General features: G+C 35.4%; 1 protein-coding gene across 2 annotated transcripts; it reads left to right on the forward strand.

Annotated features, from left to right (window-relative positions):
- Window positions 1-2,424: 2,424 nt before the first annotated feature.
- On the forward strand, window positions 2,425-19,186 carry LOC125061620 (probable cytochrome P450 4d20). 2 transcript variants are annotated; one of them, XM_047667129.1, is made up of 10 exons: window positions 2,425-2,819; window positions 3,336-3,445; window positions 5,817-5,910; window positions 7,022-7,198; window positions 7,856-7,925; window positions 9,089-9,215; window positions 9,621-9,812; window positions 13,396-13,639; window positions 16,955-17,122; window positions 18,959-19,186. In XM_047667129.1, exons 1-10 carry the CDS (start codon window positions 2,663-2,665, stop codon window positions 19,120-19,122), a joined length of 1,503 nt encoding a protein of 500 aa, XP_047523085.1. In that variant the 5' UTR covers window positions 2,425-2,662; the 3' UTR covers window positions 19,123-19,186. The 2 variants fall into 2 exon arrangements, with proteins under 2 accessions (XP_047523085.1, XP_047523086.1); XM_047667130.1 differs by lacking the exon at window positions 9,621-9,812.
- Window positions 19,187-19,461: the final 275 nt, after the last annotated feature.

Genomic DNA, 19,461 nt, shown 5'->3' on the forward strand with positions numbered 1-19,461 from the left:
ACTGGAAAAGGAGTAATTTTAAAATTAAACTACTAAATAAGTTGGTATTAATTCATAAAACTTGATAGAATAGAATAGAATATATTATATTACATACTAGAACTGAATATAATAACTAATGTAATTGAAAAAATATTATACCTACCGACAAGTACGTGCGTGTGTGAATGTCAAATCAGAGGTTATTTCATGCGTAATATAAACGCTAGTTCGTTGAACAAAAACGTACGGATTACGTCATGTCATATAGTGGGATGCAGAAACAGGACTAGCTTGAACTACGACAGCTGTATGTTATATTCATATTCGTGTTCTAAGTCTAACTTGGACTTAGTCTATGTTAAGTTTATGCCAAGTGATCGGCGACTTAAGCGAGCCTAAGCTGCGAGGCTGACGCCAGCAATTGGACAATTAAAAATACAGATTAAATTTTGTCATTAAAAATACAGATAATGATGTAATGTTTAACACAATACAAAAAATAAAACCTACAATACTCCATAAATAAATTAATACGTTTGTGAGTTCAAAGTTATCACACATATATTTTAATAGCTTTTTTAATTATTATTATTGGTTAATATATTATATTATATATATAACTGAATTATAATTTCTCGAGTGCAAAAGGACCTTGACTATCTATACTTGTGGTTTCAATCGAAATTGCTAACTATCAACACTGCTAAAACATCGTACTTAATTTTTAAACCTAAAAATGTTAAAATCCCACCACATTCGCCTATAACAATAAATAATGTACCACTAATTGAAAAGAAAAGTGAAAAATATCTTGGATTATATATTGACAATAACTTAACATGGACAACGCACATAAATCATTTAATAACTAAATTATCTTCTTTAAGAGGTTCCCTTAGACACATAGTTCGAAGCCTTCCTCGTGAAGTTCATCTTCATATTTATAATTCTTTGGCAAAATCACACCTTCTTTACCTAATTGAAATTTGGGGAGCCGCGACTAAAACTAATATTTCTCACCTTCAAATTGCTCAAAATAAAGTAATGAAATTGCTTTTTCATTACCCATACTTAACTTCTACACAAAAAATTTACAGTGAAACAAAACTCATGAATATTAAACAATTATTTCAATTCAATACCAGCTTATTAATCTACAAAATTCTAAATGACCATATACACACTAACATTACTTTCACTAAAATAAGGCAAATTCAGAAGCGCACTTCACGACGCCCTCACAATCTTATTATACCGAAGTTTAGAACTAATAACGGTAGAAAAACATTGAGCGTTGGGGGAGTGCTGCGGTACAATAGACTACCACAAAATATAAAAAGTGCAGACAGCCTGGCAATATTTAAACTTAAACTAAAAGACCATCTTCTGAGTGATCCTAATTACCTACGCAAATGACAGTACACCCAAGTTATACTTCGATGATTGATCCTTGACGCTTAAACACGACGTGATAAATTGTATTTTTAGTCTATAAGTCTCATGTAAGTGACCATTGTCTGTAATGAGAAATAAATGTCTTTAAACCTAACCTAATTATATAGTACAGAAAACACTACTAAGAGGTTTAACCTTGGTGTCTGACATTTACAAATTTACAGGGCACAGTAATATTTTAAATTCCTTATAAACTAAATAGCTTAGAAAGTAATACAATTAATACATAAAACGAAATGAAAACAATACGACAAACACAGAGAAAAATAAACGTTTTTTTTAACGTTTACATAATATTACATCTATCTTAAATTTATGGAGCCTAGCAATAAAATCCCAGGTTCGCTAAAATACTTTGCAATTTTCAACACTCTTGACTAGAATTTATTTTCTCATTACATTTTGAAACGCTCAAATTGATATTTTTTGCAATTTGCAGATAATACTCAAATGTTTATTGAAAAAAATTTATTATTAATATAAATATATATTTAATTTAAAATATTTTGAACCTTGCCTTGGCGAAAGCTAAGGCCTGGTTTGACTGAGATGACGACGGTCTCTGAATATTCGTCCTTCAAGAATAGAGCGTACCAATTCTTAAAAGGTCCGCAACGCACTCGCGAGCATCCATCGACTCCTCGGCATTGAGAGTGTCCATGGGCTGTGGTATCTTTTAACATCAGGTGTCCCTTATAAAAAAATCTCTTTCTAATGAAAACAAATGCTCGACTCTGAATTAACCCTTATATACTAAAATAAACGAAATATCGGCACAGAAGCCTGATCACCTACTCGCCTAAACACATTATTATTGAAACAGACATAGAAGTGTGTCTGTGTCCTAGAAAGGGGATTTCATACAGTTTTTAATAATTAATAAATAAATGTAAGTACCCTTATCGTATTCTAATATGTATTGAAAGGTAGACTACCGTCTATTTGCATAAATCTGATTAATTTAGTACAATTCGTGCGCTGCGTCGGTAACACAAGGTTGCTTAAGGAAATAAAGACAGTATAAAAAGGTTTTTATTAATATTACTCGTCATTAAAGATTTTGTTCTTTGGTGCTAAACAGTGGTTGTATGATTTAACAAACACATTCCTAACCTTCCATATATAAACCAAATACAAAATAAAATCAATTTTAGAAGTAAACGCATAGTCGTAGATAGCAGTAGGATTGCATTTACTCAGTTGCACGCGGAGAAGACGGTCTGACATGTTCTACTTGCTCGTGGTGATTGGGGCGATTTTATTATGTGTTTATTGCGTCCTGCAACGATGCACCCGTAATTGGAAAATGTTAAGGGAATATCCCGGCGACTATCCGCTGCCCATCATCGGAAATGGCTTACAATTGGGATTTGATTCAGAAAGTAATATAACTTTATTTTTATATTATAAATCTTGAGATATTTCATTAAAATCTTGATACAAACGAGTATTTGTAGTGCTTGAAATGCAATGTGATAATTAACGTAAAAACGTTATGTAAAAACGTTTAATTTAGATAAATTGTTAAACTGTACAACCTTGGATATAATTGAAAGATTGAAGTTCAATATTTTGAAAAAACTTGTAGTACTTGCGTAGGTTAAAGTTACATTCTTAAATTAAATTTACGTTTGAAAACAATGACTGAAAAGGCATAGGAGAAACCAAAAAACAATTAACTAAAATTATCTCAATAAAGATTTTTTTATTTTGGTGCAAGTACAAGGTACACGTAGCAATAAAGTCCTCATTACAATTTGAAGGAATTCTTAGTGATCATGAAAAGATCTTAAGATGTGCTCACAAGAACTTGTCCTTTTTATTTTTTATTAAATTGTTTTGTTTCGTTTCGGTTATAGGTATTTGATTTTTTTTATTTTAAAATGTTTAATTTCCAGAATCTTCCGATAAGATTTTTAATCTATGGAAAAAATATGGAATGCAAAATTTTCGCATGACAGTCGGCAATGAAGAGTGGGTACTGGTTACCAATCCCGATGACGTCGCGGTGAGTTTATATCTAATATTAGTCCAGGCATTTAAGCTTAAATTAGGTAAGAATCTCGGAATTCGAGATACCCAGGTGTAAGTCTGTAAATACTTATATATTGACACCCTTAAAGTTGCTCCAGAAAATCGTTTCGCATTGCCCAACCCCATATATGGGCTTCCAAATCATTCCCTAACCAAGTTTGAACTTGATAATATACACGTTTGAAATGTTGATGAGCAGCTGCACTTGTTGGTGGAATATTTGAAAGCTGCCTTGCGATTCTGTAACTCACTTTTCGAACTAACGAATAAGGAGGGAGCTTGTAGTTTATTGTTTATCAGAATGCCAAATCGTAAAATGACTGCTTCACGACTGATTTGAGCGCGACCGCCGCTGCGAAAACCGCTGTGCGAGTTAGAAAAGTGAGTTACGGAATCGCAAGGCTGCACAGGTTTATTGAGTTTTGTAGACTTGACGTAATGCATATAACGAAGATGATTGAGACTTTTCACAGATTTTGCATGAGCATTATAGACTGCCAATAAGGTTTATAAATAGAAAGGTCCGTAGAGTATAATAGGGGCCCGTATAATTCCTAGGTATAAGTTTTGACGTAGTGGAATGATATTAAAATTTACAGATAATAAAGAAGATGCACTTAATTATTTTCTATTTAAAATGTCATTAGTGTAAATGGAAATATGATTTAAGTTTATTTAAGTATATTATAATTTCAGTTTCTTCCCTTAATTATTTTATAATTTTAGGAAACGGTTATCAGGGTACGGCATTAAGAATATGAGAAAATATAATATAATAGTTACGTAATAAAAATTGACAAATATTTATAATCATTGATTTATCGATAGTTCACCAACTATATATGGCGCTGCGCGTCTTCGACAAATTTACGCGTCCTTATGTGTGGTCCTAATATGTGTACCACGATAATATTCTTGTACCATATTACCAAATAAATTATTATTATTAAGTCATGTTTCCATGGATTCTGCCCATGTGGTAAAATGCGGCCATCTTAAAAAGTAAATGAACTAAATAATAATAACGATCACTTCATGTTTGATCGGTTCTAAGGAACCGAGCACTTCATTTTGGTTTCTTGAATTACAATTGAAATAATATAAACTATGAATACAAAATGAGCAGTGTTTGCCTAGTGCAGTGATTCCCAAAGTGGTCTTTATCGACCCCTAGGGGTCTATGACAACCTACAAGGGGTCTACGTCAGCGAAAAAAAATTTGGGGGTCCACGATAGTGGATCTCAACACATACACTGATAGTACCTATTTACTTACATCATACTATCTTATAATATCAAAACATATACATTTCAAACAAACAGATACAAAATTTTATTTTGAGTAGTTTTAATTTAAATTCAATTAATAAATGTATAAATTAACATGTGTTTTTACTTTAAGTTTTTAACACTAAACTTCACTACAGTTAGAAATTTACAGGAAATCAATATCAGCCTTGCGATTCTGTTACTTCGAAAGTGTCTTGCGATTCTGTTACTTACGTTCGAAAAGTGTCGAACTCACACAGCGGTTTTCGCATCGGCGGCCGCTCTCAAATCAGTCGTGAAGCAGTCATTTTATGATTTGGCATTCTGATAAACAATAAACTACAAGTTCCCACCTTTTCAGAATTCCAAATCATAAAATGACTGCTTCACGACTGATTTGAGAGCGACCGCCGATGCGAAAACCGCTGTGTGAGTTCGAAAAGTGAGTTACAGAATCGCAGGGCAGGTAAGTAGGGGTCTACCCAACATGGAGAAACATGGCAAGGGGTCTACGACACAAAAAAGTTTGGGGAACTCTGGCCTAGTGGCTTAAGCGTGCGACTCTTATCCCTGAGGTCGTAGGTTCGATCCCCGGCTGAGTACCAATAGACTTTCTTTCTATGAGCGCATTTAACATTCGCTCGAACGGTGAAGAAAAACATCGTTAGGAAACCGGCTTGCCTTAAACCCAAAAAGTTGACGGCGTGCACAGGAGGCTGATCATCTACTTTCCTCTTAAATTAACAAATGATCATGAAACAGATACAGAAATCTGAGGTCTAGACCTAAAAAGGTTGTAGCACTGATTATTTATTATTATTATGAATACTAAATACGCTGTACTATCCATGTCTGTCCCAGTTTCCAGCAGTGAATTCAGTATACTCATTGGTGGGTCTAGACTCTAGGCATTCGATTTTTGCCCTAGAAGTCAGCTACATCTCCGACTAGAATCGTTACGCAATATTTGTTGCGCAATTAACACTTGGCGGAAACGAAAATGGAATGTGCATTAATACATAATGATTACTATAAATTATTATGAAACTATTAACTAATTACAATTATTTTTTTAGACAATACTGAATCATCCGACTGAGCTATGTAAACAAGTCGAGAGGAACACTGGAATGAAACCCCTTTTTGGAAACTCCCTTTCAACTTCTAACGGTTATTTAAAATTATATATTATTACTAGCGGACCGGCCAAGCGTTGCTGTGGCTAAGGTTTTAGTTATATTACATAGTAGTCACCTATTCAAGGGAAACGGTAGGAGAACACCAGTCATGGGGACCACCATGCTTTTTTGATGGTAATACCATTAAATTGTAGCTTATTTGAAACGTTGGTACTTTCAACACAGCGCCATCTGTTAGAATTGTGACTATGAAATAATAAACAAATATTTTGCAATAAAATGAAATTGAGATGTAAGCTATCCTATCTTCTAAGTTGGATCAAACTACACACAGTGTGCAAATTTGATTGAAATCGGTTCGATAGTTTAGGAGTCCATAGCGGACAAACAACGTGACACGTAATTTATATATAATAAGATTTATTCGAATTTTAAAGACTTAAATTGGATTCAGATTCGCTTAACATTTTACCTAATTAAAAAACTAACAATGCTGAATATTTACAAATGTTATCCTAATTTTAAAGATGAAAGTAATGCATAAAGTTAAGGGTACTTGGTACTTACTTTCACGGCTCATTGGTCTAGTGGTTAGTACCCCTTACTGCGGATCCATGGGTCCCGGGTTCGATCCCCGGCTGAGACAAACATAGATATGATGAGCATTTGGTGATGTGCTTAGGTCTTGGGTGTTCAAATATGTATTTATATGTCTATCTATCTATAATATGTATGTATATCCGTTGCCTAGTACCCATAACACAAGCTTCACCAGCTTAGCATGGGACTAGGTCAATTGGTGTGAATTGTCCAAAAAATACCGGTCTACAGAAAAGGTATTGTTTAATATCCTAATCGCTTGAAATATCATGCAGGACAACGTCTGGGGGCCGCTAGTATCATATTAGGATTAGATAGGCAAATACGTTATTTACTATGTACTTGCATATGCATGGTCTTGTGTCAAGTAACTGTCATTAATTTTTATATATTTTGATAAACTATTGATTATTTACAAGTCATATACTCCATCAGGCTTCTTAATTCACGTTTTATACATACCTAATAACACTTTTATACCGTCAAATAGCCTCTTGTATTTAATATAAACACTAGAATATATTCTTTATTTAAATTTCAAGGTGAGCGATGGAGGTTGATACGCAAATTGGTGACGCCAAGTTTTCACTTCAAGACATTAGAAAAGAAAATCGACACCGTTAATAAGCATTGCGACCGATTATTTGAACTTTTGGATGAGCAAAATAGGATTGACGCATACAAATACATTAAGCCTTTTTTGTTGGATACAGTGTGTTGTAAGTGCATAGGGTTTTGTCTCGGTTCTTTCTAATTTACAAAGAAACATTAATATAATAAATTTTTAGTGAAGGGGCTCATAGACCCACATATTGCTACAGGTCGTTTACAAACAAAAAGCAATTATTAACAACGAGCTTCCACACGTTGTTCTCACGATTTCGTGTATTTTGACATTTGTCATGTTTGCGACTTCTTTAATAAATACTCTTAAACTTTCCTCCAAAATCATGCTATCTATTGGTTAAACCGTACAAAAATCTGTTAAGTATTTTTTGAGATTACTGCGTTCTTATCTAAAGCTTTATTTTGTATATTTTTGGAAGAAGGAATGAAGTTCAGGACTTTTGAATAACAAAAATTGTAACCAAAGTCAAAATATACATTCCACCATACTGTATATAATGAACATCAAAATTAAATGATTTTATTTCATTTGCCAGTTCTTAAACGGTGTTGTCGGACATTGGGAAACCCTGAAACGGGATTACATCATTTCCGGAAGGCAATCATTTCCGCATAGGTCATTTATTTTTTCTCTTTCTGTTCTCATCTACCCGCAACAATTATCTGAAAACTCCAAGACGTTCGAATTAGAATTCTTAAGACTTGTTGAATAACATGAGTAAAAGTTATAAATTTATTGTTGTTTACAGCTTCCCTGATGGGCGTTGAAATGAATTTCCTAGACAGTATAGACCATCCATACTTCGAAGCAGGCGACACGTATGTAATTAAATTTTAAATTTGCATTTTGCTCAGCGTTCTAAATTTATATTACCAGCTCGATGCAACATTGTTAAATTATAATCATGCAGGAACTATATAGAACTCTGGTGAAGATGTTTTCAAAATCGAGTCATAGATCATATAATATGATGGTATAATCGCGAATAATTACAATGATAACCGGGCTCTGCTGGGGGGGGGGGCTACTTTGCTTCTGATGTGCTGCAGATTTGCAGAAGCTAGAATTTTTTTTTATATAAGTCTTTATCTTGCAATCTGTCAGCTACACTATGAGATGTGTTGAGAGCTGTTAGGCGTTCAAAGCAAAATCTCCATCGAGACTGCTCCTCTCTTTCAACCGTGTCTATCAAGACTTAGGATTTGTCGCCTTTTAAGCCTATTAGGATGCATTTCTAGCCTTTTTCTGTATTTCATACTCCAGGTCTTGATCTCCTCTTTGACAGTCCTGATTTTGAGGTGCTCATGAATCTCCGATGTTTTTATAAACCACGGACAGTTGGATATTTGTTTCAAAATGTAATATGATACTTATGTTAGAGTCACACGCCGAACCCCATAGTTGAATCCCTATGTCCTAATTGGTTTCAAGAGCATTTCGTAGAGTAGCTTATTATCTACTGACAGTTTGGAATTTCTGCCAAGAAGCCAGTAGAGTCCTCTGTATTTCAGGTTGATTTCTTCTCTCTTCTTCTATGTATGTGTTGTTTCCATACGAGTCTCCTATCAAGGTGTATTCCCAAGTATTTTACACAGTTTTATTGCCGAAGTTGTTGATTGCAAAAGCGGAAGCTAGAATAAGTAGCTTTTTAGCTATCATGAGTCAGGGATGCTCCTTGTTGCGCTGGTAGCGGGCAGTCCCAAATTACTAAGGATCACATAAGATAGCGAATAGCATATATTTCAGGGACCTTCTTTATAACATTACTAACATAGACTTTTAAAATAACCTTAAGTTTCGAACGGTTAGTTAAAAGTGAGTTAGTATAAAGAAACTATTTCAGATTCCATGCATCAAAGGTCATTCACAGACTTAAATTAACGTTTTACGAATAATTGTGTTTTGACATGCAAAATAAATCCAGCTGTCAAATAATGTAAATAAAAGTACTTGTAAAAATTATAATTTTAATTTTTTTCAGAGCAATGAAATTAATAACGGAAACTTACTTTTCTTATTGGAGAAGTATCCCATGGTTTGTGACGTTAACGAAATTGTACAAGGAAACGCAGCGTATCGCTAAAGTTCTCGATAATATGAGTAATGATGTAAGTATCCAAAAAAAATTAAATTAACAACTTTAAAACATAGACCTCCGTATCTTAACTGTACTGCCTTGCGATTCTGTAACTCACTTTTCGAACTCTCACATCGGTTTTCGCAGCGGCGGAAAATCAATAAACTACAAGCTCCCTCCTTATCAGAATACCAAATCGTAAAATGACTGCTTCACGACTGATTTGAGCGCGACCGCCGCTGCGAAAACCGCTTAGAGAGTTCGAAAAGTGAGTTACAGAATCGCAAGGCTGAGCTCAAAAATCTCCAACAGAAACATTATTAATGTATAAACGAGAATTTAAAGCATTGGAATAGTTGGAATCCTCTTTGGCCTTAAACATTTTACTCACAAACAACACAAGAGTCTGATAACACATTGTCAAACAAATTTTTAGCTTATTGCAAAAAGAAGAAAAAAATTACAAAAAGTCATTGAATATGCAGAAAACAATAAAAATGTCATGGAACTCGATGTCTTAATAGAAAATGAATGCTTATTGGATAGATTGATTTTAAGCAAACTGCATTGCGGTGTTGTAATCAATGAAGATATTATTTTTGAAGAAGTCAAACTTGCTTGTTGGACAGTGAGTATTAATTTGAATTAGACAAGTTATTAAATATAGATAAAATATAGCAGATTCCATGTCACAAAGCATGGTTTCTAAATACTCGACTGCTATGGAAGATCTTATCAAGATCTCCACACATGCAGCACAATGCTTTGAGTTTGAAAACTCAAGCCAGTCTGTACAGGTGCCATCGCCAGTATGTAGGGTTAATAATAATATTTCAAAGCCAAAATTAAATGAATTAAAGGAAAAATAAATTAAATTTAATGTACCAAATAGGCCATCAAATGAGCCAAGAACCAAATTATTATAAACAGCTGTTACCCAAATGCTACTTTTACATATATTATAAAAAACATTGTAAGAGAGACTTCCAGTAAAACGGATAATCTAATTATATTTATAAGCAATAGAGGGAATTTAAACAAAAAAGAGCTTATGAAAAATTGTTCTCACTTAATACCAAAAATATGATTATGTTTACATTCCCTTATAGTAAAAACTTTAGTTAGCATGAAAATAATGTGAGACATATTTTAAATTAGACAATGCACACATTTACATTATATAATCAAAACTTTACACTAATTATTGATACCAATAGGTACATTAGTTGTAATAATTATTTTTTGACAAAGGATAGATATAGTCTACCTACATAATTTAAAAGACAGATAGCTGATTCGCTATCATATTTATTGTTTATAACAGCCAAGAATTTGGCTAGGCAACCTGCTTCTATTGAGCAGGTTTTAGTTAGTAAGACCTTGGAAGATATTCGAAGAAATAGTATATCTAATTTAAATTAGACACTAAGACAACAGAGAGTCTCTCTGGCCTAGAATTAGAAAGTAAGATAAGTAAGTAAGAACAATACTATCAATCTGGTTCACCTAAATATACAAGGCATGAAAAGTAAATTGCTAGAAATTAAGTTGTTTTTGAGCAGTGAAAATGTTGACATATTGTGTATTACAGAACACTGGTTAAAGACATGTGAACTTATGTTCAATTTTTGTAATCATCAGATTGGTAGTTCGTTCTGCAGAGGAAATGCAATACACGGTGGCTCATTAATATTGCTTAGTAAAAAATAAAATTTAAAGAAAAGAAGGCTGTGGAACGCCTTATAGAAGTATCTTGTGTGGAGCTGGAGCAATTTATCATTGTTAGTTTGTATAGCCTCCTTCAGCTCAATATGATAGCTTAGAAAAAATATTGGAGCAGGTTCTGTACAAATTGCAAAAATCCAAGAAAAAATTGATTGTTAGTGGAGACTTTAATGTAAATTTGCTTGACAACTGTAGTTCAAGTAAACGTTTGCTTAATCTGTTTAAATCATATAATTTAATTAATACTTTTATTATACCTACTACAAAAGAAAAAAACTACAAAAAATATGAGCTCCTTCAACTAATCATACAAGGCAAAGTGGCAGGTAGAAGGAGACCTGGCCGCAGACGCACGTCCTGGTTGAAAAACTTGAGACAATGGTTTGGTCAAAGCACCAAGTCATTGTTTAGAAGCGCGGCATCCAAAATTAAAATAGCCATGATGATCGCCAACCTTCGCAAGGAGATGGCACTATAAGAAAATTGTACCTACTAGGGTAACAGCCACCACGGCAACATGTATTGACAATATCTATAGTAATATAGTTCCTCTCAACGCCTGTATTATCAACAAACTTTCATCTGACCACTCTGGTCAATTGTTTGAATTTCAAATACTAAAATGTAAAGATCAAAAAAAGAAAATATGCACAATTCCAATAACAGATGATCGCTTAGACAGATTTAGGAAAAAAATGATATTTAAAATGCCATTTTTGCGTAGTAACCAATGCCATAATAACTTATATAGCACATTTTTGATTCATTTATTGGTGAATTCAAAAATGTGTTCACTCCAGACTTTTTTGGGGTGATCGTCAACATCCACGACTGTTTTAATGTAAAGTGGGAACAAACCGTGATCCATGTGGTATCAAATTATTTCAGTATATGTAATATTATTATTATTTTCTTATGTAGCCAAGTTCACATTTCAAGGATCGTCATGCTCGCTTAAATGTCATTGCTTGTGGCGGCGTCCATGCTTGGGGTTGTCTCTCTCCCTAAAATATGGCGAGGGGGCCGATGGCTGGCCATGCGTCATGCTCGTGAACGGGTGCTGCTTGTGGTGACTGGTCGTACTTGAATTCGTGTATGCGGTGATGTTGGTTATTTCGACTATGCGTTTGCGTGTTGTTCCCACGAGAATGTAAGTGCGTGCTCCTATTTCACTATGCCTCCTGCTGATATCTTTGTTTAGTTTGTAGCAAATCTTTGTTTTTCATTTATGTCATTTTAAATTAAATTACTTGAAATGTCACATGAGACATGGTGTAGTGGTTGCAGCTCTTGACAAACATTTTGTAAAACAAAAAAAATGGCGATTAAAAAGAGTGGCGGAGAGTTTATTAACAGTTCTTCTCTCCCGTTCTACGCCCTTGATCTGAGATATGAGAACTGGCAGTAAATGAAAAATTAGAAGCATTAATATGTATTTCTTTACTGACAAGTTATAAGTGTACATTACGTTACCTATGTGATTAAATGATTTTTTACTTTACTTTACTTTAAAAGGTAAAATAGGAGCAGTGTGGGCCCTTTGGCTTCGGAGTGCGAGTCTCATCCATGAGGTCGTAAGTTCGAACCCTTCGGTGTACCAATTTTTTTTCTTCCTATGTGCGCATTTAACATTCGCTCGAATAGTGAAGAAAAACATTGTCAGAAAAACCGGCTTAGACCGAAAAAGTTGACGGCGCGTCAGGCACACGAGGCTGATAACCCACTTTTACCTATTAGATAATCAAAAGATCATGAAACAGTTACAAAAAATGTGAGGCCTAGACTTAAAAAGGTTGTAGCGCTACTGATTTATGTAATTTGATTAAAGATAAATATTACGTTATCTAATATAATTATTATAATATACTAGCAGACTCGGCCAAGCGTTGCTGTGGCTAAGGTTTTTATTATATTACATAGTAGTAAACTATTCAAGGAAAACGATAGGAGAACTTATGTGAAACGTTGGTACTTTTAACACAGCGCCATCTGTTAGAATTGTATCAAATAATAAAAGAATATTTTGAAATAAAATAATATTGCGTGTATAAATCTTTTAAGTTGGATCAAACTACACACGGTGTGCAAATTTGATTGAAATCGGTTTAGTAGTTTAGTAGTCCATAGCGGACAAACAACGTGACGCGTAATTTATATATATTAAGACTACCGATGGGATCCTACAACTATAACCATGAATCAAAGTCGGAGAAATCGTTAACATACACTGTGGATCTATAGATTTGGCTATCTTTGTGTATAATCGTCTGTCCTGACTGATTCATCAAATCAAATCCAAAACCACAGACATGTTAATTATTGGTATGTACTTTATAGTTACAATATCTACTAGAGAAGTATTTTAAAACAATTTCTCAGTAAGATAAGTAACACAAATGAATATTTCTCTCAGAGTTTTTGAAATGTCATGAATGACAGCTAGTTTACCATACATTAAAGAATTTCTATTATTTTATATTCTTTAGGGTCATCATACGACTGCAATAGCCTTGTCTCACGCTCTGTACTGCATTGCAAAGTATCCTGAAGTACAACACAGGGTTTTGGAGGAACAAAAATTAATTTTTAATGAGAACAAGTTCAAAAAACCAAATCATAAGGAACTGAATGAGATGAAATATCTAGAAGCTGTTATTAAGGAGAGTATACGTGTTTTGCCAACGATCACAAAAATATCTAGACATCTTAAGAATGACTTACAGCTCAAAGGTAATATATACTGTAGTAAGTTACTAAAACTTTTTGAAGTGAAACTTCATTATCGGCGCGCCGTCACATTTTGCGGTTACGCGCCATCTTTTTATTGTCCCTGTTGATTCGAAGAAATTCGAAGCCATGAATAACAAAAATATATAATAACGATAACAATGATAGTAATAATTTTAGTCAGTTCCTTATGAAATTCTGTAAAAACTTATTCTAAAGGTGGGTACTCACCAACGTTACGGTGTAATGTAACACGTTACACAGCGAGCATTCGTGCAGTCAGTACGTCGTGTTACTGGTAAACCAGCGAGCAACTCAAACAGCTCGCATTGAGTGCTCCAACCGGCCGTCGGTTTTTTGGCGAATCCTTTGAGTGTTACGCGGTTCGGTCAGTACGCTCTTGTAAGTCGTCCCGAGCGCTCGCGCGACACGAGTAATCACACGTCATTCCTCTCGTATGTATTTCTTAAAACATGGAGAAAAATTTTATAGAAAAACAGAGATTTTTCATAGGAACTGTTGTGGAACCCAGCTCATCCAGAGGACACAACATGTTTTATTAAAAAACCTCTGTCGTTTGTATTAATGTAACCATAGCAGTCTTGTTTAGGAGCGCGACAAATGCATTTAAAAATAGTTTTTTAATTTACTGTTTATGTTGGTTAGCGTTAGGCTAATCTAATCTAATCTGACTGGGTAGACCATTTATTAGGCGCGGTAGAAAATACCTCAACGTTCTGTCGCTGTATACGTTGTTTGCTCTCGATTTACAGAGCCGAATTTGCGTTACCGCTCGAGTTTGTACGTCATGCTCCACTCGTTTTTCTATGTCATCTCGAAAAAAGTGCTCGACTAGAAGACATTTATTTACTTACCAAACGCACCTCGCGCGGAATTTTTTTTATGGCTCTTGCACGGTTTGTGCATTCCGTGTCCTCCATGTACGGTTTAGGCACGAGCCCGGTACCGCACAACCCTCCCAAAGGCCGAGAACAAATTTAAATTAAATTAAAACTTGCCCTCGAACCGGGAATCGAACCCGGTACCCATCACCTAGCTGCCACTTAATGAGACCGCTAGGCTATGAGACCCCCGAACGCGTGGTAATTGGTTAAATGTCATGTGGCCCGCGCCGCCATATTGGTTTGTTAACTTCAACGCGTTTCGTTACACGCCATTTTACAATTAATCGATTTCACTTCCATAGATAATCCGTTGAAAAACAATGCGTGTAATTATAATCAGTATGTTACAATTTCAACGGTTTACAATTTAAATCGAAGAATGTTAGCTATAGTCGCTGAGGTGTGTTGCCACACACATAAACTTTCAGCCTTTATAAAATAACAAAGGTCTGGCCGTCGTGGGCTATTAGGGTCCCCGCACATGGGCCACCGGCCACAACCACAAAACGCCGCCACTGGCATATTTCCTGTAATTTTCATACATTTTATGGACTCGCCGCACACGGTTGGCGCCGGTGGCGGCCACACGCTACAAATCGTCGCAGCTTGCTTCTTGTGGCTCGCACCGGCCACTAAACGCCGACACAAAAAGCCGCCACACGCCACTCGCGCGATTCCGCGCCCCTCTCTCCCTTACCTCAGTTAACCTGAAGTCGACGGTAACGCACGCACGTAGTCTGTGTTTCATATAGGTAGATAAATATGGATATAGAATTATTTATATCAGAGATACAATCCCGTCCTGCGATTTGGGATTCAAAAAGTGATAGTTTTAGTAATAGAGGAGAAAAAGCCTGGGAAGAAATCTCGTGTTACTGGCCAGCCTGTATTTTGTATATTTTCGAGTCCCACTATTTTCAAAGTGTGACGAAAATTGAAACCATCCCTTTTGCGAATAAAGTTGTGCAAAATGCAACAAGATTTCACAATGTCTTCTGAGAAATGAAAGGAAGTGTTTAATAGGCGATGTAATATTCTCCATTTGTTTGCTAGTATGCCGAAGGTACACTCAATGCAATGTCTGGCACGGCTTAACCTATAATTGAAAACTTTTTTGTCTAAGTCCAAATATTTTCCAGAATATGGCCTCATCATATTTTCACTGAGGCCAAATGCTTCATCATGTATAGTTCAATGGTTGTCGATTACCGTCGTGGTGACGGGATAATTAATGTCTTTCTGTGTATCCAATAACTATGGTTTCGTCTTCTACGACGACGTCTTTATATCAAAAGTAGGGCAATTAAACCTTCTTCGTCAGAGTCCATTATGATACTGCAGGCAAGGGTTAAAAAAAGTAGCAGCCACCGACCGCAAGTGTCGACCACCGGCCACAAGTGGCTGTCGCGCGCTTCAGCTACCTTTGTAGCCGCTTCTAGCTTCTCGTGGCGGCGTTTGTGGCTGTGGCGTGTGGCCCGTGTGCGGCGACAGTAAGGGTTGAAACAAACGTTAAACGTTTGATTTTGACGTATATAATAGTTCGCGCCAATTTTAGTTTCGTGATTACCCTAAATCTGTTTTACCATTTTATTGTTAATCAAAGTTGTAGAATGTTATGTGAGCTTTAACATGTAAAGGGAATCTAGCTTCATTCCTATGTATTGTATGAGTTACTGTGTATACAAATTTTGCAAAGTTTGTAGTAGTTGGCATTCGAAACAGTATCAAATTTCTCGCCTAATATTCTCATACATAATACACCGTGTATTACTTGAAAATACAAACTCAAATTATAGATAGTACTAGCTGATCCGGCAAACGTCGTTTTGCCATGTATATCATTTATAATAAAAAATAGGGGTTGATCGTAGAGGGGTGAAAATTAGGGGTTGTATGTTTTTTTTTATGCTGTATCGAAAATAAATTAGGGGTGGACTACCCTTAACATTTAGGGGGATGAAAAATAGATGTTGTCTGATTCTCAGACATACCCAATATGCACACAAAATTTCATGAAAATCGGTCAAGCCGTTTCGGAGGAGTTTAACTACAAACACCGCGACACGAGAATTTTATACATTAGATTAAAATGGGAACATAGTAAGTATTTTCGAATAGGAAATAAACTACGTATGTAATATACACCGCTCAGCAACGGTTGTTCGATGTTTTGTAAGACTGCCTTCTTAATGTCGAACTTTTTCCACAATCTTAAATCTAAAACAACTTTAACAACATTGGGGCTGCCGACTTAACAAGAAGAATGATATATGGAATCTGTTCTTAGGTTGGGGGGGACTATAAAAACTAAAAAGTTGTTACTATTTTTTTCTATTTGTGTACTCTTATTAAATTTATTTCTGTAAGAAATATTTTCGCACTCGAAAAGCTAGTTGCAATTATATTCTTTCAGATGGACGAGTGGTACCAGCTAATACGACGCTAGTAATATTCTTCAAAGGGATGTACCAAGATCCAAAGATATTTTCAGAACCTGAAAAATATAACCCCGACAGGTTCTTCTCACCGATGCATAACTACGCATTAGTTCCGTTTAGCTCAGGTCCTCGTAATTGTGTAGGTATGTGAAAATTTTAGATACGAGTATATGTATATTAAAATCAAACGCCGGCGTCGTAATCATTAAGGAGACAGATTTAGACAGACCGCCGCCTGGGGTCACCACTGCGAGATGCAATACCTATTCTGTAAGGTAATAAAGAACGTCAAAAATAATACCTAATCTACTATTTTGCTACCAAAGGCTGACATTTCTACTACTATTATTGAAATGCGTTCTGTGACTCTGTATTTCTGTGTATTTCTATTTGGGAATTGCAAATATTAAAGAAAAAAAAAATACTCCAAATTTAGTTCAATTTTAAGTTTCGTGTTATTGTTTTGGCACATTTAGTAATTAAGTACTAACTGTATAGGAGCTGGAGTGAATTTAAGTGTATGATTTTCTGGTATTTCACATTGATGGGAACTAAAGTTCAGATCAATACGCCAATTTTTTTCTTAATCAATTAAGGTTTTACGTTGCTGCGTTTTTAAGCTACAGGGGTTTATATCTGTTAAAAAAATCGGTACTAAATCTTTTGCTCGTGTCTGCCTCTTGGGTTAATGGTCAATACCATTGAGGTAAGGAAAAATAGCGGTCGTTCGCAAAGCTTTTAAAAAAATCTTGAAAAAATTCATAACTTGATAAGTCTAACGGCGGCCATTCACGGGCGACACATGGCTTTCCCGCCACGTGCTCGATACTCGACATCGCGCCGAGCCAAATTCATGCCATTCACGAAAACGCCAGCGAGCCGTTCCATTTGATTATTTTGAGTGTAGGCGTCGATAGCACCGGACGTGTTCATAATGAACTTTGATTCAGAAGATGACCCGATTTGTCTAATTTAAAAAAAAGAAAGTGGTGTAAGGATTGGGTGCTGAAAAGATCGCAACTCACTCACATGAATTTAATGGAGTTGTTTTTTTTTCTAAACTTAAAAATAAATTGAATAACAAAGTCACGGTTTGAAGTCATTGCGAAAACGATTTATATTAACAATGCGTCACGTGCTTCTCGTCCAACGGCTAAACGCAAACTAAAATCGAAATGGCGTCTTTGGCTCGCGAGTAACACCATTCACGAACGAGCAAACCGTATGGCACGACGGCTCAGACCGACCGGACCGTTGGTTTTCCGCATTCACGAGCGCGCCGCCTGCGTATGCGCGCCGCGCTAATTGACTCGGCGCGATGGACTTTCGCGCAGTTGGAATTCCATCGTGCCGAGCCAATCCATTTGGACCGACAGTGTTTTCACATTCATGGACGAATTTTGTATCGACAGCGTGCCAAATGGATCGATGGATCGCCCGTAAATGGCCGCCTTAAGTCCAAAATGTCTGCCTTTTTTATTTTTCTTAAAGACAGACACAAACAAATGATATAGTACCTATACCGGTTATTTTTACATTTTAAAGGGGGTCAATTAATAACACAGCGCTACCATGATGGCAGACCTGGTCCTTAATATTCCTTATCGTATAAGTATCGCTATTAAAAAAGTGTGCCGCGTGAGAAAATCATATAGATATTTTGCTCGCCAACTCCATTCAATAGCGTTACTAGGGATTTTTAGATTAGAATAGATATATTTTACTGGACGAAACTAATGGACAATACCTAATCTTGTACCCTTATTCATATACGATATTCTGAGAAGAGATTTATACTGGTAAACATAATAGCCATGAGAATCTTATTATTAGAAATTTTTTGCGGGCCCGGCGAAACTAAATAAAAATATTTTAACTTTAGGACAACCTTTGTGGGTACAAGACTTATGGAGGCCTGTAGGACGTTTTAAATCAATACCATATACTTTTAGATTCTTTAATTAAGCTTTCTATTACAGGTTTTCGATTCGCATGGGTTGCATTGAAAGCTACAATATCCAATATAATAAGGCGGTATGAGCTTGGTCTAGCCGGTCCCGGTACAGAACCACAATTTGTATATAGATTAATGACGGAGTCAAGAAATGGTATACAACTTAATATAAAAAGACGTGTTTATTAGTTAAATTTATTTATTGTATACATAATAAAAATTATATTCAATACAAACATGAATTGGTTACAAAGAGTTTTTAATGAGTTGAATTCTTTATGTTTTTGAAAGGCATAAGTACAAATCGTACGAAATAGTGTTATAAAGATAAGGTACAAAAATGCACCTGGTACTACAGCACAAAACCATTGAAATGCTACGAGCGTAGTGTAGTACTACGCCGTAGTGTGTTCGTAAAATAAACCTCTACGATGAGAGCTACGGAAACCTCTAGCGCGACTTCACGTTGTATTTACTAGATATAAAATTATGCTATTATTCCATTTATCATTTTAAAGTCATTTATTT

The sequence above is a fragment of the Pieris napi genome, chromosome 23 (assembly GCF_905475465.1).
Source record: "Pieris napi chromosome 23, ilPieNapi1.2, whole genome shotgun sequence".
In the NCBI taxonomy this organism is placed as follows: Eukaryota; Metazoa; Arthropoda; class Insecta; order Lepidoptera; family Pieridae; genus Pieris; species Pieris napi.